This window comes from Prorops nasuta, unplaced genomic scaffold (assembly GCF_024137725.1).
Source record: "Prorops nasuta isolate Cenicafe-Biocafe unplaced genomic scaffold, Cenicafe_Pnas_1.2 PNAS00008, whole genome shotgun sequence".
NCBI lineage: Eukaryota > Metazoa > Arthropoda > Insecta > Hymenoptera > Bethylidae > Prorops > Prorops nasuta.
This window is the reverse complement of record NW_027116805.1, coordinates 4,053,028-4,080,472: the sequence shown is the minus strand read 5'-3', so window position 1 is coordinate 4,080,472 and position 27,445 is coordinate 4,053,028. Positions and strand designations below refer to the sequence as shown.

The window sequence follows — 27,445 nt, the reverse complement described above, 5'->3', positions numbered from 1 at the left end:
TTTAGCCAGCTGAGATCTGTGAGATTGGGGTGATTTTGCGAGTGTTTTGAATTTTAATTGTAGGTTATTTGGTGTAGAAGGGAGATTAGTGTTCTTTTTTTTGGGTAACGTTAACGATCCTTTTCTCATCCAGGCTTTGGAGAGATGGAAAAGGATAGAGGGAGAAAATGATTGGGAGGCAGAGGGAAAACAGTGAGGAAGAAGAGGGATAGAAAAGGGAGGAATATAGTTGGGGGATAATGAAAGAAACGGAAGAGGAAAAAGTGGAAGGAACGAGTGGTGGGTAAGACAAGAGAGTGTGTGTTAGTGGGAGAGAAAGAGAGACAAAGAGAGAAAGGAGGGGGGGTGGGGGGGTTAATAACAGAGCGCTAGCGTTGTGCCTGAAAGAAACAACCGCTCATTCTTTCGTCTGTCTGTCCATCCGGCTGTACGGCAGTTTCATATCCGTTAAAGAGAACGTATGAGCCACCCTAGACGCAATTTTTCATCGAGCATCTTTACCTTCCTCGAGTCACTTTTACCTTTCTTGCTTCTCGCTTGCCTCTTAAACATGCTACAATTCATCATTTCTTAATGCGATCTTTTCCACTCTTCTCCCTTTCCCAAACATCTTTGAGCGCCACCTGCTTCAATATCACTATATCCAACGAAATGACTAATAATGATTTATTCTCCAAAAGATTCGTACAATTTTAATTTCTCTCGTATACTAGTCTTTTTTATTAGGCATTGAAATGTCATAAAAATGATAAATGGCGAAGGGATTACATTTATTGAATTATTGGACTTTTAATAAAAGTTTTGATTTTATTTTTCTATGCTTACATTTAATCGTTCTGAATTTATTGTGACTTGTTGGGTATTTCTTTTTTGTCATTACGTTTAGTTTGATTAAATTTATCGCGGGGTGCAAGATTTTTTTTTATTTCGTCAGCTGCAGCTCTAATTGGGATAACTATTCATCATAGCCTAACACGACCATCGATGTTGGATATCTCTAGGAAAACTCGTTGGTACCACCTGGCTTGTTGTCGATCCTCTCCTAAATAGTGCAGCTACTCTAAAACTAAGCTATTAAAAAATTAACCGACAGATTTCCCCTCGAAATTATCCATGATTAATTTCTGTAGGATCTTTCGAACACCGAAGCTTCACATAATTGACTTTTGGATCTGTATAGGAAATATGATACATTATCAAATCGGACAAAATTGCATTTAGCAAATTTATTAGAAAAATGATATACACAGTCAGAGTTAAGTAAATAACAATTGTAATAAAAAGGAAAAGAGCTTATGATAGAAAACAATAATTATAAAAAACAAAGTAATTATATCTTCCCTTCGAAATTTTTCTACAAAGGAGTATAATCGTTAAATCCGAATGATTCTATGTTGGAGAGAGAGAGAGAGAGAGAGAGAAGATACTATTCGTGGCTTTGTAGGCAAAAAATGGATGCTCCCTTTGGCAGTTTTGGGCGAAAAATCTTGTATCGAGGAATTAAAAAGTGAAGAGAAAAAATGTGAGAGGTCTGAGGTGGCGTAGAGTGGCAAAAGGATCTCGAAGGTTATTGCAGGAAGGAATAATCCTTTAGGTCCTAACTATAAAATGGTAGACTTTGTCGGCATAGCACCCTCGGCGCCAGCCAGGGACTTCTTTCAGTCTCTTCTTAACGTTTTTGCGGATGAATAGGGATCACACGCGGTTCCCACTGTATCAAGTTTCTAAATCCTCCTGAAGACGCAGTCTCCGAGGCAAAGATGAAAGGAGAAAGAGGAGTGGAGAGGAAAGGGGGGAGTCACTCATTTGGATCCTTACATACTCCTTGAAGAATACCGATTCATTCATCGGTTCACCCAACGCTCGTGTTCATTCATTTGTCATTTCCATCGTAAACCTCTCTATGTACGCCTCACATTCGCATTATAAACGTGTCTTCTTTCCTCTATCCTACGCAGCATAGTGTTACAATTCATTTTTACCCATCTATACATATATATATATATATATATATATTCACATATCCTTGATTCGGAATTGCAGTATTATTTGTATCGAATGAAAAGACGGGAAAAGAGAAGATGTGAGAAACGAGAATCGATGTTGATCGAAAGCCACAATAACGAAGGAAGAAATTTTTTCACATTTTTGCAATTCGATTATTAAGTTTCACTTTGCTTAGTTAGTCCAGTGAAATCGCCCATTGTGAACGTAGGCACGTGTTCTTACCGCGTTTAGATTTTCCACTCGGGTACCCTCACTGCCCACTCATTATACTCCACTACTCCAATCAGATATAGCCGCGAGTAACGAGCATCCATTTTCATGGTAAATGCTTGAAATGTCCTTTCGTAATGAGCCGTGCAACGTTAGGAATAAAAACTAATGCGTGAATTCGAACCTAATCATACTCTCTCTCTCTCTCTCTCTCTCTCTCTCCCTATCTAGTTGAATAGGAATTTGCTGGATTTTCACCGACCCTCCAGCTATAATTTACTCAACTGTATTTTCTCAAATTTTCACTTATTTTTTAATGAATTCTCGTTACACAAAGCCAATTTAAGTACTGCTTCGCCGCAACGAATTAAAATAGTCTTTCAAATTTTTTAGCATCAAAAATTGAGATAACGAAGCAAGAAAAATTGATGGGCATTCGCTTCCACTTATTGGAAGTGTTTGGTGAAATCGTGTGAAACTTATGCATCGATAATTGAAAAGGGAGGGGTAAACCATATAATTTCTCACGTTTGGGTAAATAAGAACCAGGCCTTGTACAGCTGGCGCCTCTGGAAGAGAAGACAACGACTGAGTGAAGCGAGTTATAAAAGAAGAAGAGAAGAAGTAGAAGATGAAGAAGAAAATAAAGGAGAGTAAAGAATCGAGCAAAAGGAGGCAACCGCGTAGCGTGCTTAGCGGAGAACCACGTGATCTTAGTGTGTTTTAATTGGTCGAGAGTGCAGACCACGATGGTCGAGTTGGTGGGGGTCGCGCGAGGAGGAGAGAGAGCAGTGGGGAAGTGGTAAGGGAGAGGGAGAGGAGAAAGAGAGAGAGAGAGAGAGAGAGAAGAGAGCGAGTTTCGTTAGGGTTGCTACGCGCATTAGACAATCGCGAGCTGGTACGAGCGAGAGAAGGTTTGCGAGGGCGTGATCGGCCCCACCAACAACACCATCCTCCACCTTGAAGACTGTGTTCCTCCTCGCACAACTTCTCGCTGAGAGCACTCTCACACGCAACGTACACTCTCCAAGTGGCTCTAAACGCACTCAAAACTGCACGAGGTTCGCGTGCCAAGCGGGGCAGAGGGTATGCTGAGAGAGAGGGAGAGAGGGGGTGGGGAAGAATAAGAGAGGGGGAGGTCGAGGTGGAAAGGAAGCAGGATAAATAGATTGTAGAATTTCGAGAGGCGAAGCAGGATAAAAACTTGTGGAGGGACAGAGTGGAAAGAAGCAAAATCTGTGCGGGGGTGCGAGGGAGAGAGAGAGAGAGAAAGGGAAGAAGAGAAACACAGAGGCAGAGAAAAAGAGAAAGAGAGAGGATCCGCCTCCAACAACCGACTCGCTTCTGCGTCTACGAAAAAGCTCAGTATAATTGTTGCCTCTCGCCAAGTGTGCCACGTTTCCGCCTTATCAAAAACTTTCTACCAGCCTAGCTACCATTCCTCGCTATCGCGAAAAAAACCTTCTACTTCCTTCCGTTGTTGCTGCTGCTTCTGCTTCGTGAAAAAGCACACCACGATATAGGAACCGGCCAGGAGTACATCGCGTTACGACACACAAACCAAAGCTAATCTATTATTCATCGCAACCGTGTAAAAAGCTCCTCTGAATACATTTCGTATGGTAAACAAAGTTCTTCGAGATTCTCGAGAGAGTTACCAACGCGTGGAGAATGTTTCCAGTGGAAAAAGAATATTATTCACGTACGAAGATAAGCGGAGGTTTTTGACGATCGTTAAAATTGTTCAAATTGCACTCGAGGATAAGCGATGCTATGGTAAAAACTGTGTGACGCGAGTCGTGGTGCTTCTTCAAAAGTGAATTTCACTTTTTAGGGTGTGTGGTTTTTGGTGGTGTTGAAATTAACGGGAGTGCATAGCTGTAACTGTTCTGATTCGACCTGGTAATCGACTAACCTCGTGGCTCGTCGACCACTCCTGGGAATTACTGTGATTATCGCAGGGAGGGATACGTCTTAGGTGCACGTTGAAGAAGAGACTGCTGTGTGCATCTTTTGAATTTAACCTACCAAACCAACCTTGTTTGATTTCTTCGTGGTTTATCCAGTGATACAGTTAATCCAGACGAAATTTAATTATTGTCACAGGGATTGAAGATGTAGTGTGAAAGGAAATTTCTTTTTGGCCTTTGCATCGGTGGAATGAAAAATCTTACAGTTACACAAATGTAAAATCTGTATTTAACGATATAAAAGTATTACGGATAATCAGTGACATCTGAATTAATTATCATTATCTATGAATAATTGTGCTTTCTTATCAAAATTAATCAACCGATAAACAATTACGATAGACTGTGATTACATGATTTGTATTATTACACGTAAGATTTTTAGTGGATGATGTAAGTGTAGTACAGACAGTTCCTGATACCCGAGCTTAATCTTATCTTTGCATAGTAGTGCTTCCTTGTAAAAGCTAAATGATCGATAAGAGATACAACAATAGATATAGTGACTACACGATAATTATCGTTACACGTAAAAGCTCAAGTGGAGGAGATAATTGTAGTGAATATAATTAATGATACCAGAGCCTAATGTTATCTATAAATAATTTTGCTTTTTTCAAGAAGCTAATCGATCAATGAACAATAACATAGACAGTGACTGCACCATAATTGTCGTTAAAAGTGAATCTCAAGTGGATAATGTAAGTAAAGCACAGACAATTCACGATACTTGAGGTTAACTCAATCCATACATTTACCAGTTCTTTCTCAAAGAACGAAATTGATCGATGAACGTTGCAAAAAGAGACGTTCGTTTGGAATGATTTTGTGGTCCACTAAAAAAATTGGTGGAGAGCGCACGTGGACCGGATGCAAGCACGGGGTAGGCTTGCTACCGAAGAGTTGCTTATTACCGAGCTACCACCGAGGTTCGTCGACCATCCGTGGAAATTACAGTGATTACCAGTCGTACCGGTATGTGTTAATACGTGTACGGAAGAGCCAATAGTGATACGTACCGTTTTCAATATAAGCGATCCGAACGCGGAAAGCACACTTTAAGCGAGACGAGAAAATCCCAAGAGTCACGAACGGGAATTTCCGATCAAAGCCAATCTGGACCGCAACGACTCCTCCTTCCTCTTCGCTTCTAACAGTAATTAAAAAATAAGATAAACGCTTTCTACCTCGAAATGTTTTCCATCTCCCATCTCGCTCCTAAGGATCAAACGGCGTATCGATCCAGCTTTTCGCTGGTTCACTGACCGTTAACTGAAATTACTGTCATTACCATGCCGTGATATACCTGCGTGCCCAACGCTTCATTCCCATGTGTAACAGGAATAGCTCCAAAAGGGCTTGCGGTATATTTTATAAAAGCGATAATCGCTACCGAACGGTCTGCTTCGTTTTCCACCACGAACAGATGACTGTGCGATACTTTTGCACCGGTTGGACGACAAATTATAACTGTTGCGCTTCCATTGATCCGGCCAAGTGTCTTCTGGCGCGAAACGTCTGTTCGTACAAAGACTGAATCTACTGCAGCCTTCGCCATACATCGACTTCAAATAGTTTGGCTCTCGACATCTGCACGCTGATCGATTTATGATCGTTCGGAACAGGCGAACGTGTAGATCGATTTAGCGGAATATTTGTGACTTTGTGTGGAAGTATTGGGTAAAAAAAGGAGTGCTGTAATCGTGTACTTTTCAATAAAACATTGAGACAATTTATGCCACATCATGAATTGCACGTATCAGTATCCTCATCCGGCTCATCCGCAAAATGTTATGACACCAACCATGGTTCAGCAAAATCATCTTCCCACTTCGGATTCGGAGTATTTAGAGGTAAAGCATGTTTTGTTGGATTTTAAAATTTTTTTTTAAATGTATATCTGTGTATTTTGTGATTCAGCAAGGTTTGATAATCATTATAAAAAAATATTTTTTTGTGATCAAAATTGATGTAAGAGTGCTATATGCATATATTATAATACAGTGCAAGGGTTGGGGAGTTGGAGGGTGTGTTGTTTCTCTTTCCTGTAAAATAAAATTTTAAGGAAATATGAACATACAACATAGAAATCTGAATATAGCAAGGTTGTCATTTGGACGATGACGTTCTGGGCGGTCCTGGTACATCCCTCCGTTAATTGTTCATCTCCTGGCATCTAAAGCGGCCAATACGATCACCTCACGCACCCCTAAGTCTCCTTAACGCACTGCCAATTCATCAGACCTTTTCAAAATCCAATTTGTCCGATTGCCAATTGAAGCTTTCAATTCAATTTGCCGAAGGTCCCTCGCTGTTAACACCTGTTCTCTGCAATAACTGCATGATCTACTTATTACTCGACTTGCCTCTGTCATCATCTTGTATCAAACAAATCCATATCAACAAATTTCATGTCTCTATTCAAAAAATTAATAAAAGTAAAAAAACAGAGTCAATCATGGAATTATTATATTTGAACAAGGTCCTTATTCGCTGGACTAATAATTTGATGCAGTTGAAGTCATCGAGGATCCACTTATCACTTCACTTTTCCCTGTAATCATCTACAACATCGATCCAATAAAAAAAAAATAAATTCCTGTCCTTAAACCAAAATTTAAAAAAGAATAAAAACCAAAAATTGGAAATCAAGCATAGAAATGATTGAACTCGGATGACGTCGTTATTTGCTAAACGAAAAATATAGGCGTAGCTGAACTTCCGGAGGATCTCGTGAATCGTTTCCTTAAAATGCTCATTAGCGCAGGGATGATCTTGACGAGAACAATAAATTGGAGTCGATCGGTTCGCGCGAAAGGTTGGAAAAAAGTCAGCGATTCACGTGAGGAGCGAATGAAGGAAGAAAGAAATCGGGTTAGCAGTGAGCTCGAGTGAACTAGAGAGAGGGAGACGTAGCTGGGGGGTATTAATATAAGGGCTCGATACGTAATTATAGTGATTACCGTATTGCCAAGGGGCGGACGAGGGCGTCCCTCAGTTTGCACGTCATTTTGCAATCTCAACTTCCAACGAACATGCGCGCAAATTTGTCGACGGTCCTTCGCAAGTTAATTGTTTCCTCTCTTCTAATACTTCTTCGTGGTGTCTCTGCCTTACGTTTGGTCGTCCACTCGTTTCCGTTTCTACTACTTACCTTCGTGTCCGTCCTAACAATGAGAAACACCAGTTTTAATAATAAAGTACACCTATATATACAACCTAACTTACCTAATACAAGAAAAATCACTCGAAATCTCCTCAACTAAGTCAATTTTTTAAAATTTTAATCTGTGCAAGATTTACACATGCTTCTTGCATTTGAATACAAATTTAAAGAAGCGACAATGTAACCTAGTTATATATGCATACTACAGCACTATCAACAGTCGTCTTTCGCCATTTTTGGTGCATTGTTTTGGTACACATATATATACACACACATTCTCGCTTCGTTATATTTATGTGGAAATACAGGGAGCGTTTTGGGGAATCTTAATGGATGATCGAACGTAGAGGTGGAAATTCGGGAGACAGTTAGGAGTTGGTAGAGATCGATGCTTATAAAGGATATAGGGAGAGGGTGGGACATGGAGGAGGAAGGGTTGAGGTTCGGTGGCTTATTTGTGGCTAAGACACGTCGACGGAATAGCTGGAACAGTGAGAATTACGGCGAGGTACGTTCTCCCCCTCCGCGTACTGGAACACCCCATAAATCTGTAGCTGCGTCTCTCTATTCCGAGGTGGAGCGACGCGGACGGAGAGGCAAGTCGGAGTCAAGAGGCAGCAATGGAGCCAGCAACGAGTCCGTAAATCAGACCCGTACCAGTTTCTCCTCGCCTTGTTTCACGGCAAAACGCCCGAGTCGACCTTAAAAGCCACGAGAACCCATTCCGACCAAAGAACTCTTCCTTCTTGTCTCTCTCATTCAACATTTCACGTTAAATTTTCTCCCCCCCCCCCCGTCTCTCTCGCTCTTTGCTGTTAGCCTCTAGTCGATTCAACCCCCAAACTCACCTGGTGCAAACATTTCAGACCAGACCTCCGAGTCTGCTGATCCGTACGAATGTTGCAGCAATCCAAATGGTAACTGTGCTTACCACTAAAAAGTAAGAGCTCGCGTGCAGTGCATAGAATCTGATAGGAGGGGGATGTTTAAAAAAATGTTTTTGCGTGATATCACTGCTCTCCTATTATACACTCAACGCGAGTACGTGATTTATGGGACGTTTTACCGTGGTTACTACGAACTTTAAAATATGTTTTTAACGGCTCACTCTGCATAGCTGGCTGATGCTGGAAATTAATGCATATGCCATGAATATTTTAATAATATCACAAACACCGAACCTATTAATCATCCGATACGTCATTCGATTATTGCTGTGTTTTTTGCAATTTTTGTTCGAGGATTAAACGTCGATCATCGACGTGGGACGGTTTAATCGAGTATTTATAAAATGTTTCAAGAGTCACCATCAACATTTAATGTTACACAAAAGAAATAATAATTGAAAATTTATGTTGGTTATATAAATCAGTAATACCTCTCACGAGTCATTATTACGAATCTGCATTTCCGGATATAAATTATTTTATGCTACAGAGGTTTATGAACTCGTACGTCGAAGATCGAGGAAGAGTTTGAAAGGTATATATAAATTGAGTGGGGGGCTTGTGCGTAGGTGGGGAATATATTGAATGATCTAGTAGGATTATGGTTGGTGTAACAATTGAAGCAGCAGGACAGAGTGGACTATCCGGTGCGGGAAGTACGGTTTTCAGGGTGGTAAAGTGAATCTTCATTTTAAAGTGGGCTTGGCTGTATGCGAAGCTGGTTTCTTGGGTAATTATTAGTCCATCAGCATCTCTCGATGGCCACATGGCTGCGCAAGGAAGAGGGAAAGGGGAGGGGGAGGACCATTTTCGCTTCGCGGGCCGCCCTGTTATTATACGCCCCCGTGGACCCATCAGCCCACCGGCCCCACTAAGGCCCATTTCCATTTCAACCCCGCAACACACGTCTGCCAATCAACGATCCATCATCGAATCGGGTCCCGATATCGCTCGATTGGAATCGTCGTCCAGCTTCATCCACAATCCCCCTCCCCACCCCCTTCTCCATCGACACTTTTACCTTTGACATCCTCAACCTCCAACGATCTCCCCCGAGATTAAATATCCATTAACCGACCAACATTCGTGGACACAGCCGTGATTTACTTATTCTACTGATTATTATAATTATCACAATCTCCTGGAAGTAATAGAATCTTCGTTAAACTCTTTCACCTCGCTCGTTACTCCACTCATCAAGATTCCACAATTTATAAAACGTTCGTTACTGTTAGGATTCCTGGAAAATTCCAGTGTTATCATTATAACCTTGCAGGATTAATTTTTCCCTCGGCTAACTTAAAATTAGATTGCCTTCGACTGTGATAGGGAGCTCACGGGACTGCGTGTTTTTTATGAAAGGAATCTTGGCGAGAATTCGTGAAATAAGTCAGTTTTGAGTGGGAGGGTAATAAATCGAGCGATGTGATCAAAATACGTTAGAGAACGAGGCTGGAGGAGTAACAATGGTCGATGGTGTAAGACTTGCGTGAGGTATCGACAGCCATTTGCAAGAGGCAGCAACGTGCATTTGCCGTTGGCACGAGCGCTAACAACGGTCTTCAGGCTGGTTCATTGTAAAACATCCCTTTTCTCACTTTACTTCCCCAAATGGGCTGGCTGGGCATGCCGGGCTGGGCGGGTTGCTCGGCTTACCGGGCCGGTAAGGCGGATCTCGCTTATTGTGGGACGATAGCACGCGATGTCCGCATCATCGCCTCGCCAACTCGTTGGGGCTGATGGCCATTAATGCCGCCACCTCCTTCTGCTACAAAAAAAATTATTTTCCCACTATTATTGCGTCGTGAGTAACGCAAATAAAAAGATTAGATAGACTGTGCTATATGGTATACAAACGTGCATGATAAACTCGATTCTAAAACTCTCTAACAATGGGCTTCGTATGGGCAAAGGAAAAGTGTCAGTTCGCGATATAAGTGGGTAATTGGCACTACGGTTCGTTCGCATCATAAGAAAAGAGAACAAAAATCTAAGCAAATCTGTAAACGTAAAAAATACAAAGTGCAATTGAGAATGATTAACGCGTTTGATTTGAATTGTAACAGCAACGCTGCTGTATACTATACTATATAGTATACATACATGCTAAGAGCATAAGTAACAAGTACGCTCGTTCTACTTGATGTTCCTTCCGCTTTATGAGGTACAGTCGATAACATTTGAAATTCAAACTCGACGTTTAAAATCACATTAGGCGTTCGCGAGGTCTCGTATATAGCTCGGTATTCCCCTCCCACTTTTTCCTCTATATGGATATCTCGAGAGCAACTTTTGAGTATTTATAAGATTACACCCGATGTATTTTTTCGTCATTTCAAATCTCTCGCGTTGTTTCCCAAAGAATCTGCTTCTGAAATGACGATTTTTTCAGCTTTTGCACAATTTTTAAAAACAACCTGTACATTAGTAGACACGCCTCTTCCAAAGGAATTTTAGAAACGACCTGTACATAAAAAGTATCATCGGTTATTACGTCCTACAGAATAAGTTTAAGTTAGAATATTCGATAATGGTAGGTCTCCGGGTATCCCGTACGTTTCGCATGGCAACGACGAGAAAGAGTACGACAGTAAGAGAGGACGAGTGACGAGAAGGAGCTATATAGTATGAGTGTGCTGCGTGAAGAGGTTTGCAGAATAAAAGAAAGGGCTGGTGGGGGTTGAAATAACGAACGAGAGGGAGCCACTGGATCCGGTACGCGTGCCTGTTTTCAGAGTAGGGCTGCGCGCGCATTTAATGGATAGATTATCAAAAGCCTCTTCTCGGATAAGGAAAACCGAGGGACAGAGATGGATGGAGGTAGGCGTAAGGCGGAGTGGGCGGGGGACGAGAAGGGGGAAAGAAAGGGTATATAAGAAGTGGTAAGCAGTTGGAGGAGGGAAAGGGTGGCGAAGGGTGAAGGTGGGGGTGGTTGGAAAGAAGGACGGAGAGAGAAAAAGAGAGAGAGGGGGGGGGGTGGAGATATGAAGTCGGTAGAAGGAGTAGAGGTAGTAAGAATTGCGCAGGTTGAGCGTAGGTGTGAGGAAGAGGGACAGAGAAACAGAGAGAGAGAGAGAGAGAGAGGGAGTAAAGAGGGGATACACAGGAGTAAGGTTCGGGAGTGAAGGCAGGTGGGCGTTGAGGGGCGGCAACCCAAGCTGGCACGGGTTCGTCCCACTGGGCACGGCCCTCTTCTTGCCCGGGGGCAAAAGGCAGCTTTCCCTACCTACTCTACACTCTACGCTATACTATTCCCCCGCCTTGTTGGGGTACAGTCGATCACTCGGCCGGCAGTCTGTTACGGGGCGAAGAGCGGGTATCACGTTAACCGGTTGCCCTGGCACACAATCTTTTCGAACTGCCACTTTTTTACCGGAGCGACGGGCCTAGTACACTGGCCCGCCACGGCCCCTGGGCCACCAAGCCCATTTTTTCCAAATGTTTATCCTGCAAAAGTCGACGTAACGACGACTAGTCAGTAGAGAGAGAGAGAGAGAGAGAGAGAGAGAGAGAGAGAGAGAGAGACAACTATAGAGTGAGAGGGAGGATACAGGGTGTTTACAGTGTACCAATAAGAAAACTAATCAAACACGATCAGAAAATTGATTTCGTGAACAAGAACCTTTGTGCTGAATATAACCGACGAGACTAGTGACACTCGGCGCAAAAGCTTGGCTTTTCCGCGCTGAGAAATCTGCGAAATGTTGACGGACATGACACCGGCTGCGGCTGGTCAACTCTACCCACAGTTGCAGTCTATCGCCAAATCACCGGCTCATGGACATGTGGTGAGTGTCCGAAAGTTCTTTTGATATCCTCCTTGAAAAAAACGCGATTAAAAAATCTATGGTTACCTCTTTTATTTGTACATTCACTGAGAATAAAAATATTGCGTGCTCAGTGCTGTAATACAGTCAATACATTTTCTGCTTTATATCTATAAAGTTTCATAAATTCCAGTGTTTCTGTTTTTAATTAAACGAGACTGTGGTAATTGCCTAAATTTGAAATTCTTAATCCTTGAAATACATCGAATATCGTCGAGTCCTTCATTTTGGTCTTCGTTTCATTTCAATGCACTACGTTAGTTTGAAGAATAGAATGTGAATTAGGGGAAAACTGTTAAATTAATGAAACGTACCGCTTTGCTAATGTTTCATACGTGAACGGTTCATTCGGTGTTTGATATTTTTTAGTTTACTCCACTGCTGATGGTAGTCGCGATAGGGTCGATAATTAGCCACTGGTCCATTTGTGGAAAAGTAGTGAGTACTATTGACATCTGACCCTTTTAAGAGATAAGGTCATTGGCTTTAAGGCCTTTTCCAGATAGAGATCTTAATACATGCAGGTAGAGTAATAGGCGCGCGCACCGATCTCGGATCTCAGATGCTACTGTCCACATTGTCACCTTTCTAGATCCTTACTATGCCTAAGCATCGATAACATCAAGGACCTTTATAGCCAAAAGGTCGAATTAGCTCTTATAGCTACGACTGTTTTCATTTCCTTACCCTCGTAGGCAGTTTAACTTTATAATCCCAAAAAATCAATTATTTCTTCATTATTAAAAGTAGAAAAAGACACTGTTGGATCAAACTCTGTCTTAAAAATATATAAAAAATTTTTTTCTTAGACTGTTACATTAAAAAAGATATTTAAACTCCTTTGTACGTTCTCTTAGAGAAATACACAGGAGCACAGTATAAAAAACGTAATTATTACGTTAGCCACTCGAGCTTCGGTCGAGCTGGCTCATTATTTATGGCAAATGCGGGATTTTCGTAGGGAAAGCAGCTTTCGATGGAAATACACGAATCAATGGGTAAATGTTCAGTGTGTCGAAAGAAGGAGCGAGCCGATAAGCCGGTGATCATCCAGGATGATCCGTTCCTATTTTGACAGAAGCGACGGCAACTGGCGGGGTTCCCCGTTGGCCTCTTGGCAAACTGGACCTCGAGTTTCGATTGAAAATCCAAAGGGACCTACACTATTGCTCGAGATCATCTCTATCCTTCTTCCTCCCCCAATTTCTCATCTCTCTCATTCGGAGCCGTCCACAACACGTGTTCGACTTGTTCTCAATGCGAGAGCTGACTGAACTTCTTATTTTATGACTCGGCAGGAAAGAGCTCGGCCCTACTCGCTCCCGCTGGATGATTTACGAGTCGGCGTAAAAAAGTAATTAAATCCGTGACATCAAAAAGGAGACGCGCGCAATATTAATTAAGCGAGGAGAAAAATCTCTCTGTATCAGCCCGAAAATTAATCATCGTGAAAACTTGAGTAAGTGTTGATGCGGATCCCGTACAAATATCTTGAAACGAGTGGGAGAAGGGGGTTAACTTGCTTTGATATTGTCGTCATTCATATTTCCTTAGCGTTTCTGTTCCAGCTTCTTGCTCATCTTTCACGCTTCGTCCCTTTTGCTTCCCACTCACTCTCGTCATTCTAATTAAAACGATCTGGTCCTACCGAGATTTCTCGACTCTCTCTCTCTTTCTTTCTCTCTCTATATATATACGTGTGTATGTCCCTCTCGTTCTATTTTGTCAGTCATAACTCATGGCATTAACGTTACAAATGCCTGTACTCCGAAAAGAGTAGATTTACTGTGTCAAAGCAGGAAAGCAGCGTGTCCATATGTGCGATCGGTTACTCCAAGTAAGAATTTCAACTTCCCTACTACAAGAGCATCGTTATACTGCGGAGCAAAATTAAAGCAAAAAGGGATATCGATGCTATTATGTGGCTAAAATCACAGTGGAAACGTCTATAAGAAGAAAGAGAACCTTTAGCATATCGACAGCTGGCACTCGCATCTATATAGACGCGTTGGGGGTTTATCTAGCATTAGATATTCACTAGATTCGATTATTTTTAGTTCTTTCCTTAATGGAGAATACCTTGAACTGCATTTAACGCAAAACCAGGCGTAGCTATGTACTCTTGCGTTGCGAAATGTAGTCCACACCTGAATTGTAAAATTGTACAATTTGCATAGTTTAAAGGTCATTGACCCGTGTGGTCATTGCAGCACGAGTGATCGGAGTGTAATATTAATGTAAGAAATTTTACAAGAGTTTTGTCGTAAATCATTGTGTCGAAAGAGGATATAGGCAAACAGTGAAATGTATCGAGTGTCCTTCGCATAATGGTCCTTATGCAATTCTTCGAGGGTTGAAAGCAGCCTTGGCTACCTGTGCGCAGGAGGAGCCAATTATTTGTCAGGTCTCTTCTGTGCCCGGAGGATCCACTTGACAGGATGCGCAGAGAGAAACACGACTCCCACTTCCTCTCGTCATCCGATCCTCCCACTGTCAACCTAAACCCAATTCCAATCTCCTTCAAAGTCTCATTTCGTCTCATCTTTTCCACTCTCTCCTTTATACTGTATATTTTAATTCTTCGAGTTCTGCTCGCAAAAAATCATTCTCCAAACCCTACTTTCCACGTTTCAAATTTTGTCTCGCTCTCAATGATTTACGCGCACTTTCCTCGGATTTCTTTTTTTTTTTCAAAAGCATTACTTTTTGCAAAGTTGTTGGTGGGCGCTTTGCCTGGAAGCAACTAGTTTAAATAAGTGATTTCGTGAAATGCAAGAGTGAGAACGCTTTGTTCAGTTTGTTAAACGAGTATTAAAGCAAAGATTTCACTCGACTCTTTAGGGAAAATTGAAGGAAGAGTTTCAATATTGTCAATCGATTGACACAATAGCAATAATTAATTCGAATAATCTTTAAATATATTTGAGCTCAACCTCAATAACTGACTATATATTAGGTATTTTAGATCCAAGTTTTCGTTTGCTTTATTAAACAATCTTCATAGATAGAATATATCTTTTTAAAATGCTTTCTGCTTTTATAAACATCCTATATCTTCCACCTTCGTTCGATTACCTTTGTTATTAATTCTAATTATAAAATTTGTTGGCAAATTATTAAATCTTGTTGCTCGCGCAAGTCGGTAGCTGTACACCTGCGATAAGTTTGCACAATAATGATCCGGATGAGCGAGAAATCTTCGCTCCACTTCACTTCCACGTGGGTAATCCAATAATCCGATCTGGCTGAGTAAAAGTGTCCCGTGTTAAGCGTTGCTCCGTTTGACATTTTCAAGGCAACAATAGGCTGGGAGCGGCGGTGTCGTGTAGAGAGAACGTTTGTCGCAAAATCCAGCCCTCGTCACACTGCGGTAAATAGAGTGAGAGAGGAAAAGCGAGAGGGGGGGGGGTCCTCAGTGGGGTATATCTTGCTCGGAAAAGGAGCATCAAAGCCCTACAAAGCCTTTTTGCGCGAGCTAAGAGGTTTTACCTGAAGCACCGGATACCAAACTACTACAACTACAAGAATGTCATCCTAATTTGTCCTCTTCTACCGTTTAGGCCAAAACGGACACTGAGCATCACCATTATTCCCCTAACTGACCGCAAATTCTCCTCTCGAAAAAAGGACTCGTGAAACGCATAAAGCTCTCACAGAGTATTCTACTCTCCCTCTTTATGGATCACACAAGTCGCAGCCTCTGGACTGTCGCAAGAAAATATTGTCTTTTCCATAGAAATCTAAAAATGCCTCATAATATAGCACACAATACACAATCCTTCGTTTGCACGATTAAAACCAGAGACCGAGATAAATGTACAGCGAAAAATGTTGGAAGCCTTTTTTTCAGCAGGATTTAGAGGAATCGCGCGCGGTACGTTGTCAGAGATTGCCTTGGTTGGAGCTAATATCAGTGGGTCTCTCCATTCTTACGCGATAAAATGCCCCGAGTGTCACGCCCCTTTGCAGCCCAACGACTAGGCCGTCTAATGAATTATTTTTCGAGTAGCGCGTCAAAAGTTGGAGCTGTAAACACCCTTTGAAAAAGACGCTCGCGTGGATCGTCCCGTTTTCAGCAGTCTAAAAGCGACAGATGTTTTTCGGGGTGACAACATGGCCGCCACTCTCTCTCTCTCGCTACCACCCTTGGAAACCGTTTTTGGCTATGATTGATCGCTCGCTCTAGGAACTCTGTCTGTCAGGCTGCGTATTCGCGTGTTCCTTCGTGAAAATATTTGACCTGGCGTGCGCCGTCCTGGCGAACCAGTCGCACGCTTTTGCGCCAATCTTCCCCGTGAGCACGCGATAAAAAACATCTTCCTATATACCAACAACCCATACACCGATGTATCAATTTTCAACGTCGACTTTCCTTCGCCACTTTTGCCCCCGTACTCTCAGGGCCAACGCCACTCATCGCTCTCTACTTTTCTACCAAATGTCAAATTCAATCGTTCGCCACTGCTTTGACATATATATATATATATATATATATTGCTCGTTCGAGTTTATCCAGCGTTTCAGCAATCTCCAATCCGTTCGAATACTTGAAATTCTTCGTTAAAGTTTTTCAGAAGATATATACGTACTTTTCAAGTTATAATAATTGTTAAAAAAAACTGAGTATTATTAACGTCGTTTTAATCGTATTTAATAATATTTTAATGATTTTTGGAAAAATGTACAGATTATTCCGTTGATATTTTGCACAAAGGACCTATTTAAGACCAGTGTTTCTAGCAAGGTCGCGACTATCGTTGGTAAAAGGTGGAAAGCAAGAGTAGCCATCGCGATTTGTTTCGCGGAGAAATTGCGTTATCGGTGCTGCGTTCGATAATTGAAAAGGTAAGACTTCCCCCGAGGGCGTAGGTCGTTTGTGAACAATGTTTCGCGCACGAGCCGGTCGCTACACGTCGAATTACTCGTCATTATCGTGACGTATCATCGTGGTCAGCGTCGTCATTCAGAACCGCGATGCAACATGGGAGAAACGAACAATACTATATATCTCTCCACCTCCCCGGGCTATCCCCCCCCCTCCATTTCTCTACTTCAAAATTCCCCATGCCGCAGTACCGAACAATAGACCATTTTTCCAAATTGAATCGAACGCGCTGACCGAACGCTATATCCGTATACGATCTATCTTGGCAAGAGTTTAATACCCATTCAATAATATTCAACCACGTTCCATCGAACCAGCAATTGAACGATAAAGACGAAAGTGCAAGAGTGCGAGGAGCAGTGCGTGTGCACTCTACTCCTGCAATAACAGGCTCAGGACACTGCATGCGCCATTTTCCACTTCCTCGCTTCGATAACATTGAAAAGCAAATTATATAGCTATGAAGCACACGTTGGGTTTTTTCTAATCTGATGTTTCGATAGTTTTATATTAATAATATCGTGGTACATTGATATCGGATCCTATTATCGTATAATTGTGTTATTGAAACGAGCGTGAGGTGGAGATTTCTCGCGTGGATTTGGATAGGAAGGTGTCAAAGCGTTGGGAACGTTGCTTGGGACTCCCAGGGGTGCCAAGCCCCCGTCGTGATCGACTCAAAACACCAAACACTCCGCTCAGCGATGATTTATCGGCCCGATGATACGTCCAATTGAAAATGACGGATCTCATCGGACCATTGCTCGCGCTCCAACAAATTGATTATATTATATTTCTATTGTGATCATTTTAGTGCACTGGTATAACCCACTGTCAGCCTCGAAGGCATCGCTGGTTTTTCTTATTTGAAAGAAATAAAAAATCCAAGCAACAGTTTTCCAATTTGTTGCAGAGAATCATGGGTTTTTCGTGCAGCTCGATCGCGTTAATAATTGGCGGAGTATTCTTCGCTCGAGAGGATTCGTTTTGTTAGCGAAGGAACGTTTTTTCGAGCGTTTATGTATTTTATATATACAGACCATAGGTGTAGCATTTGGTACAGTGTATACCAAAGAAGAATATTGAAAAAGACGGAATGGCACGGCAGACGGAAGAGTCTCGAAAAACGATTATTTTAATAGTAGCATATGCGGAATTGGCGGTATTGAATGTAAACAAGTTTTGAGAAGCGAAAAATTCCAAATGATGCATTCGGTCGAGGGCAAGGACCTATTCCGGGAGTCGCGTAGTAACTTCCGGTATTATTGTACACGTGATGCCGGGATTTTCTCCTCGGGCAAGTGAGTCGTGCAGCTTGCAACGTTGCGGAGGGACCGACGATCCTTCTGCCAGACGGCTATTTGGCGATCGGTATAATCGGTTTCACTCGGCTTCCCTCGACTCGGCTCGGCTCTCGACTCTCGGTCCCAGAGAGCCGGATTCATTGCGTGCGTTTCGCCAGAACTGACAGAAGAGGAACCAACGGCTTTCGAGTAACGACCGGGATAATTGCGATTGCCATATTTACCGAGGAATGCGGTGGAATCGATATTAAATTCACCCCGGGCCTCGTGTCTTCTCACAGATTCCCAATCTGTTTTTCAGCAATTTTAAACCCTATAACTCTCCATATATACACACACTGTGAACACTTTGATATAATAACTCGGAAAACACGGTAAAATCAATTCGATCATACATATATAAATTTTTATACATTTTCTTCGTATGATTCCTTTATGCTAATGTTGTTCAATCATACTAATGACTCATGTAAGCATAGACTTCTTTGAAATGACGAGTATTGATCATTCCACTCGCGTCAGTAACGCGAAACAGATTTTAACGCGTTATATTCGTATAATTTACGGTATAGTTCCATGGGAGATACTCGGAACGTTCATCCATTTCCATTCTTCGATGTTTTCATTTTTCATCTAAGAGAAGATATTAAAGAATTCGTCGAGTTTCCGAGAGCAACAAAGTTGCATTATTATCGAAAGTTTGCTTGACTAAAAACAACTTTCATGTCGCGAATGCCGATCGTATCGCGAACTGCGATTTCGCAATGTTACACTCGAGCTGGGAGACAGGCGTTCGCAGGAGCTTGTAGAGACGGACGTAGAATTTTGCACATTTTACTTTTCGCGTCCTTGCTCGTGAGCGGGCAATTTGCATTTGAGTATTCGTCGTGGAACGATTCGCTATCGTAGTGGCAGCCCCCGGCGACGAATTATCCTCTCGATATGTTGCGTAAGCAGCCTTGTCCCTCGGTACCGTTAACGATCTTCCAATCGAACGCTTCGTTATAACCGATCTGATGGAAACTGTACCTCTATCGATCGTTCCATCGGAGTCTTCGTCTCGTATTCTAGCCTAATTCACAGCTCTCGAATATCGAAACTGTGTGCTCTTTTGCCTGCACTTAGATTTCTTTAACTTTGTATGTATAGGAACAATGCACACTAACCTAATAATAGCGATAGTGCAAAGCATTTTATATGTACGGCATAAAAGCTATTTATAGGCTAATTTTTTTAATTTTGCTGCATGTGATACAGTTGACATTCTCACTTTAACATTGTTGTATCGATGTGTATGGTTCCTATGTAAAGCAAAGGAAAACTTGTACAGGGGATTTGTCCTTTTACTGAAATATAACGCAGTTATCTATATATGTACTACATAGTATATCTAGATAAAGTGCATCGATTCGTTAAACTCTAAAAAATTTCCCAGTGGCAAATGTAGTAAGGTCGATAACAATAATAAATATTATTATTATTACTTTTTATAATTTTATACACCGGAAGTTGCAGTCTTTAGCAAATACTGCAGTTTTTCTTCGGTTTATTTTAATCGTACATATTATAATCTCTAATATCGAGTATAACGTTCATTTTTTAACACTCTCAAGATCAGCGATATAATTCTCGTTCCACGATAAAGTAACTGTGCGTCGATGAATAATTAAGAGCGATAATAAATCGTGTAATTATCTTGGATATTAATTCTCATGCTTGTTTGGTATAAATATTAAATATGCAAGTCAAATTAAGTCAAGTGTAACGCACTTGAGTGCTTTGCATATCGATGTATCATATTTTATACTTTGTGCAAAGCCGTGTCGCTTTCTAATCATCGGCAAATCTAATAACTGCTTCAATTGCTTCGAGTACATAATATTCCGTTTAAATGTGTTTTTTATACCGAACAATGTTCAAACGACGGATGAATAATGGATTTTGAGGAATAATTCAATTGCAGACATTTTTGATAGCGAAGTCGATGAAAAAGGAGGTCTACGGAACGAATTTTCCGTTTGAAAAGAAGCGATTAGCAGGTAGAAGGACAGAAATGATTTGGAAGCGTCGATACCGAGGAAAATCGTGTAATAATGGTGAGAAGGTCTCTCCGGTGGATATTGGAGAGAGAAGAGAGCGGTGTGAAACGATTGAGTGGCCCAAGCGTGCCGGAAGAGCCGTTTATCAGGAACGGTCGAGAAACTAAGAGACGTTTACGCCAACCATGAATTTTTATGGAGTGTGCCTTCTCCCTGTTTCGAATTTCATGCGAATAGAGAGACTCGTAAATTTTGCGAGAATATCCAGCCACCCCTCGTGCGTTCTCCGTCTGCTCCGAGTATTCCTTCGTGCCAGAATTTTCCCCAATTTTATCGATAAACAATATACTCTTATATAATTTCATGGAACACAGAAATCTTCGAACCTTGAAGAAACAAACGCGTTGAGAAATATCAACGCGAGAATATTGCACGATATAATTTATTTAGGACGATCAGCGGGGGAAGTCTCTCGTCGACAGGGATGCACAATCACCCTTATTTTATTGCCTGATAGATGATGTAAGCACACATACACACGCGCACAGATTAAAAAGGATATAGGTATAGGTATGAGGAAGGAAGAAACCACAGAGAAGAGCATTATTAGAGAGTGGTCCCACGGCTGGCTCGGCCACTAAATCGCAATCGAAACAATAAATCTGCGAGTCACCCTCTCGATGGGGTCTCTTACGTGGGGATGATGTGCTGTGGGGTTTAGCCTAATATGTCACAGTCCGTTGCAGCTATATCCCATCGTCTCGGCGAACCCTACCCCTGATTTGGTCGCCGCGAGACAAGTTAGAGGCTGCCACGAGCGGGGTCAAAGGGGAAAACCACCCCCGAACCACCCCAGGGGTCTCCTAATGGACTGATTGAATAGCGACGATCCGATAAACTCATTCCGCTTGTCTACAGAAGCGTCTACGTCGATCGAATTAAACCTATCGTCCTTTTTCGATCTACCACCCCCCCTCTACAGATGGATCACTCTTGTAATACAGTTAAGTCGAATTGAGTTTTGCATCGTCTCGCGTTCTGTTTTTAAAGCGAAAACGATTCCAGTGGATTATTTGCATTGTTGGTTATAGTTTATTTGTACGAACGAGCGAAGTTTATTGGAAAATAACACGTCGGGGTGGAAAGGTGCGAGACTTCGAAGAGCTAGAAAAATAAAGTTGCGTGTAAGATTGGAGTAAAAAAATTAGAGGCGCGTGTTTGGTCGCGTATATCGCGTATCTAACAATAGCAAAGCGATGAAGCTATAAATTCTGGAAGCTCGGCTGCTAAAGGCACGCGAAGCTCTTTCGGAGGTTTCACTGCGTTGACGTGAAGCGTCGTATGAGGTAATCGATGTTTGCTCCGAGTATCACACCTATACAATCCGACACAATCTCCACTTGCTTTCGTTGTAAATTTTCTTCAATTTATTTATCTTCGATGAAAAATCGATAACATATTTTTTAATTCTCCTCAATATTTCTATTAAAATACACGATTCTTTAAAACCACGCGATGATTTTTGAGAAATCTTGAAGAGTTGAGTGAAAAAACGGAGGATTGAAAATTAATTTGAATATATAAAATTGAGAGTGGAAATAAATAAATTGCTGGTCTAGAGAAAATTCTGTAAAAAATTATTGTTCAACAGTAAAATTGAAAGATATAGAGAGAGGGGGGAGGGGGGGGGGTGTTGAAGATTGATTTGATTAAATTGCGATATTTCGCGCTTACCAAATATATATATTATAAAACTGAGAGAAGAGGTATGGAGTGCGAAGTAGGGAGGAAATTAAGCGCTCGCGGTCCTCTTTAGCGGCCTCTAGCCTGGCACGGTCGTTTACGGTCTCTACATGCACGTAATGCCTATAATCGCGCACCGCGTATAATTCATAGTTGGGGTAAGCGTATACTTTCCGTCTCGTTACGTGCCCGCTGCAAACACACCCTTGCTTTATCTGCCAAGCTTAAATAGCGCGGCACTAATCGCGCCAGTGTTTTCATACTGAAAATCCAATCCTCTCTCCTTGGACCACTTTACCAACCGCGACTAACTTGTACAAATACACACACACACGCATTAAAATATATTTAAACCGCCAATCGACGTATTTTCATTCGTTCAAAGCCAAATATATTTTATTATCATTATATTTTTCAACGTTGCGTCATCGGCACTCGTTATTAAACGCAAGCCTGGCGGTATGTACAGGAAAATATCGAAGGAATATGGCGAAGATGTTATCTGTAGGATATAGCGTTATACAGAGCGGATAGCGAAACACCTGTCCGAGCACAGAGATGAACGGGTTCACGCTCTGACAAACGTGATTTACTGCTCAGTTTTGTTGCCGTTGCTACAATGTCGGCAACGCTTCAACAACGCGTTCTTATATCTATACGACGCGCGTTATTATATCATTTTGTGCGTAAACGCTAATAAACCAGCTTGAATCTCATCGTAAATAAAGTGGAACCTTCTTGGCAAATATTTATCCCATACTATTTCATTCAGCAGTTTCTATACTTCGTACTTTTCGCCATAATAATTATCTGGCTTGTATTAAGCACCGGTTTATCGATTTACTATATATATATGTATAGAGGAGAGCGTAATGCTGCTCCTTAAAAAGCTGTAAAACCCGAGGATCATCGTTGACATTGGCTGTACGATAAACGAGGAGTCGATTGGGACTCGAACGCCAGTTTGCATGTTTTCGCGTATAGGTCTCTCAGCAGGTGCCAGGCTGACTTTAAGCCGATCGTCGAGCTGGATAAAATCGCGATCCTCGGGATCTCAATGTAAACTTTGTAGTATATATATGTGTATACAGTTGATAGTCGTAAAGAAGCGTAAAAAGATGGGAAGAATCGTTGCTTGCGTCGTAAAACCTACAACGCAGCTTGCTCGGTCTTTCGCGTTTCGTTTCGTAAATTGGCCTAAAATTTTGCTCGAATTTAGGAGTCTTTGATGGTTCAAACGTCTGTTAGTTTGTATAACATGATAGTATGTATTCGTGGGGAGTGTGTAGTACCAAAAATGAATAATATATACATCGAAGTGGAGGACAGGTGAGTCACGTGCGTGTGGCCACGAAATGTCCAATCGCTAACTATATATATAGCTATCAAAATCATCATTTTTTGTCCAATTTGAAATTAATTACGATTGATAATGAAACGAAGATATATTCATCGAGAGTTTCGATCGATACTCAGGATAAGACTGATATCTATATAGATATAGATATAAATATATAACAGTTTTCACAAGAAAGAAAAGTCTTGCTTAGTTTTTCAGTAATTTATGAACCGAACACCGGTGTAAAACTGTGTAAAGAAAAAGAAGGTTTCTTGCGAAGCCTAAGTTGATTATTTAAATGGGTTGTGCGAGTGGAAAAAGAATGGGAAAAACTCATGAACCTCTGGAGCGATCAATATAGCCTCGTTAGCCGAGCTGATTATTTTACGAACGATTGCTTTCAGCGTTTGTGTAAGACGGTGAATATACATTATTTCACTTTGTTTGATTACGTTAATAGCTTCGTAAATCACTGGTATAGAATCCTCTTTATTATTCTCGCTTCATAATTTTTCATAGGACACACTCGCCATGAACTATATATATCCTTGCGCGATCTTTATTTATTTACACACTGTCCACGTTTAGCTCTCTTTCAACAGACTGCTATAATATAATATTCTCCTCTCCTATACACACCAGCCCTCCATAATCGTATCGAGGGAATTATAATAAAAGGAGACCAAGCGTGGTCAATCAAATGATCGTTTCGAGATGAAAAATGGCTAAAAAATTTATCGCTCGAGAAGCCTTGGAAATTCGGATATAAAGTTAATTTTCTTGCTTTGCCGAGGACAGCCGAATCGTTTAAATGCTAATAGTAGTTTAATTTATCGAGTTACGATTCCGTTGGTATTTGGAGTTATCCAGGGGACGATATTCCACGTGGGTCGTTCATAATTGAAAGAAGTTAAGCCGCCTTGTCGGGAGTCGGGACCACCGCGACCGAACAGCCAATAAAATGCGCGATATACGGGGACAGCGTAGCGTCGGACTCCTCGCGTGGTAGGCCGACTCTCTGCTGGTGCACGGTTGCTTCTATACTCTAGGAAGGAATAACGTCGAATCGAAAATCAAAGGTTCCCCCTGACTAGTTTAAACGATCCGGCGAATAATGCCGACGCTCCGCCCAAACCCTCTCAAATGGCGTGGAAAATACTATATATATATATATGTTCTTCTTCCATGAGTTTAACGTTTATTCTCGTTAAAGCCCGCAGCTTCTGCATCATTTTCTGCTACGTCATTCATTAAAAACCCCCGAAACTTATCATCCGAGCAATGTGTGTGTATACATATATATATATATAGTACGTTTTTAATTACCGTGCCATAATCGACCCAATTAAACCTACCCAATTAAACGATTCTTATCGAGCCTCGATGGAGACTGTACTATATCAAATGTTCCAATAGAATGCTCGAACAAATTGATATATATATATATATATATATATATGTAGGAATAATATTCTCATGCGTTTCTCTGTTTCTCTCGTGTGCGTGAATGATGATTTCCCTCGTTTTAGAGATATGCCGGGCTCGCGTGAGAATACCTCACAATTTCCTTTCAATTTGCAAGAAATTTATCCTTCGCTTCGTGGCACTAGGGTGTATGTACCTTAATAGCCCAGACACAGACATTAAACTTTTACGTTCGTGTCTCAGTTTATGTTATATATCTATTATTGAATTTCATTTGCAATTATAAATGTTTTTCTCTGTAATTTATATTGTATATCTATATATTGATAAGAAATCCACGAATTTGGTATATACATATATGCTGTAATTTTTGAAAGTACAATGAATGCATTTTTCCTGTCCCAGATTGGCGTGGATGGTCAGCCGGTGTATGTCGCGCAGTGGCCGGTTTTCGGATCGAACGAGAACAAAGTGAGTAAATACGACAAGCATGGGTGAAGAATACTTACAAGGTTAATAAATACAGGGGCTACTTGGCCACCTACCGGACTTTGTAGCCAACGGCCAACTCCTTCTATATGCTAATGGGCCAGCTTCTGACATGTACTCTGCTTTACGCTCCGTCCCACATCTGATCCCACGGGACCATTCACCACCAGAAGCTCGACTCCCCCCCCCCCCCTCCTTTTTCTTCTTACTTCCTAACCACCATCCATTTTTTTATCCTCCTCTCGAAGCACACTCTATAGTAGCACTGCGATATGGTACCCTATCGATCAGTTTTTACACCGAAAGCACGAATGATCGATGACACTCTACCGAAGACCTTGCAGCTTAACCTTCGTCAGACCTGGTTATCCTACTGTACTATATATAATAGACCAAAGTAAACTCTTGCTAATATTTTAAATTAAACCAGCGAAAGTTTTAATTGCCAATGTTTCATTTTAGAACATTTCTATAAGGAGATATATCGGTTAATTTTGGACATTGGAACCTTGAAGTTTAACCTGTGTTGGATCTCGTTATTTTGCTATGATATAATTAGACTCTTTTAGAAAATATTCTAAATTAAGACAACGAGGGTTTTAATTGCCGAATTTTCATTTTAGAACATTTTTAAGGCGAGATGTATATATATATATATATATATCAGTGAGTTTGGGAAATTGGAAAATTGTCGAGACTAAGGTGAGAGGCGGTGAATCTGACGCTCGGCGCTAATTGGGAGGAGAATTTTATGCTGCACTAAATTACTCGATGCAAATGTGGTCAGCTTCCGGCCGGCAGACCGAGTCCCGTTCTAGAAGGCGCTGCGCGAGATTTACAGCGTTCTCATTATCCTAATGAAGACGTAACTGCTAAGGCTGAAAAACAAGTTGGCATTTTTGTAGAAAACCAATTGCTGGTTCAAAGCGTACTATGCACACATGAAAAGGAGCTGTTGCTGCTCGCGAAGATCGTTATTATAGTGGATCGCTTTCTTCTTGCCATAGTCTTGGATCAGTCGTCAAACAGATTCTTCATGAATGACTCTGACTCTGATTATTAGCATTCTTCGCTTTAAATATATGAAACACCCACAATACCATAATTATTATACAGAGTTTCAAAGATTTTCTTTCTTTCCTTAATTTATTCTCTACTTTAATAATAATATCGGTCCTAAATAATTCTCGTTAATAAAAAAATTGGTGAAAATGCTCGTTATAACACAGTTCGTCATTTTAAGTGCTCGCTTCGTTGGCGATGACAATTAAAGCTGCTTCATTCAGCCGAGGGCAAAGAGACGTGGGGGTGTTGTTCGTGTTAACAGGCGACGAGTTATTGCCAGTCGGTAATGCTCGCTTAATATTCAAGGTTTACCATTGTGACAGATTTACGAGTACTAATGAATTTGTAGCCTAGAGATCCTTCTTTGTTCCTCTTGCGAAACTCACCTTGATCCTGGTCCTGCTCTCGCATTTATTGTCAAAATATAGGAAAAATGATAGGATTCTCGGTATAATACACAGCGAGGATTATATCTGGTTGGCAAAAAAGTCTAATTTGGGATAAGGAAAGGAAGTGGATCGAGAGTGGCTACTCGAAAATGGCACATGCGATCCGAGCTAATTTCGGGAGGTCACGTTAAACTTGTGGAGCTTGCGAGGCGACCAGCTAACGAAAGGATGTTTTACCCGGAAATCATTAGGACCAAGGTCAAACTGAAATCACCGAGTCTCGACAAAGCCAAAAAACTTGCGAGCGAGGTCGGTTATAGCCCGACGAGAGGAAGATGAGTAAGAATAAGAAGAGAAGGGGCGAGAGGCAGAAGAAGAAGAATAAGAAGAAAAATAGTGTAGAGGAGGGAAATGGAAGAAAAAAATAAGAAGAAAAACTAGAAGAAGGAGGAGAAGGGTATTCGTTGGGCCGATAGCCGAATAAATTTGGGTAGCTCCCTGTTTTGGCCCGGGGCCAGACTTTTTCGGTTACAGGATCGGACCTTTCGTAACGAAAGGATCGACCGAGAGGACCGACTACTCTCTCACGATGGATTTAATTAAAAAACATAATTTAGAAGGCAGGATAACAGGTAGCTCC

The 27,445-nt window shown here is 41.4% G+C and overlaps 1 protein-coding gene across 5 annotated transcripts in view; it reads left to right on the top strand.

The window, feature by feature from the left end:
• Sp1 (transcription factor Sp8) overlaps positions 1-27,445 on the top strand; it is a 92,449-nt gene that overhangs the window by 54,668 nt on the left and 10,336 nt on the right. For 3 of the 5 annotated variants that reach the window (XR_010822964.1, XM_066730620.1, XM_066730621.1), the window contains exons 1-2: positions 11,584-12,088; positions 25,268-25,333. Coding sequence is in view for 2 of the 5 variants with exons in the window: in XM_066730620.1 (XP_066586717.1) it covers positions 12,002-12,088; positions 25,268-25,333 (153 nt within the window). In the remaining 3 variants the exon portion in view is untranslated. Of the gene's footprint in view, positions 1-11,583; positions 12,089-25,267; positions 25,334-27,445 lie in introns of those variants that run through there. The other 2 variants (XR_010822966.1, XR_010822965.1) reach the window with 2 other exon arrangements.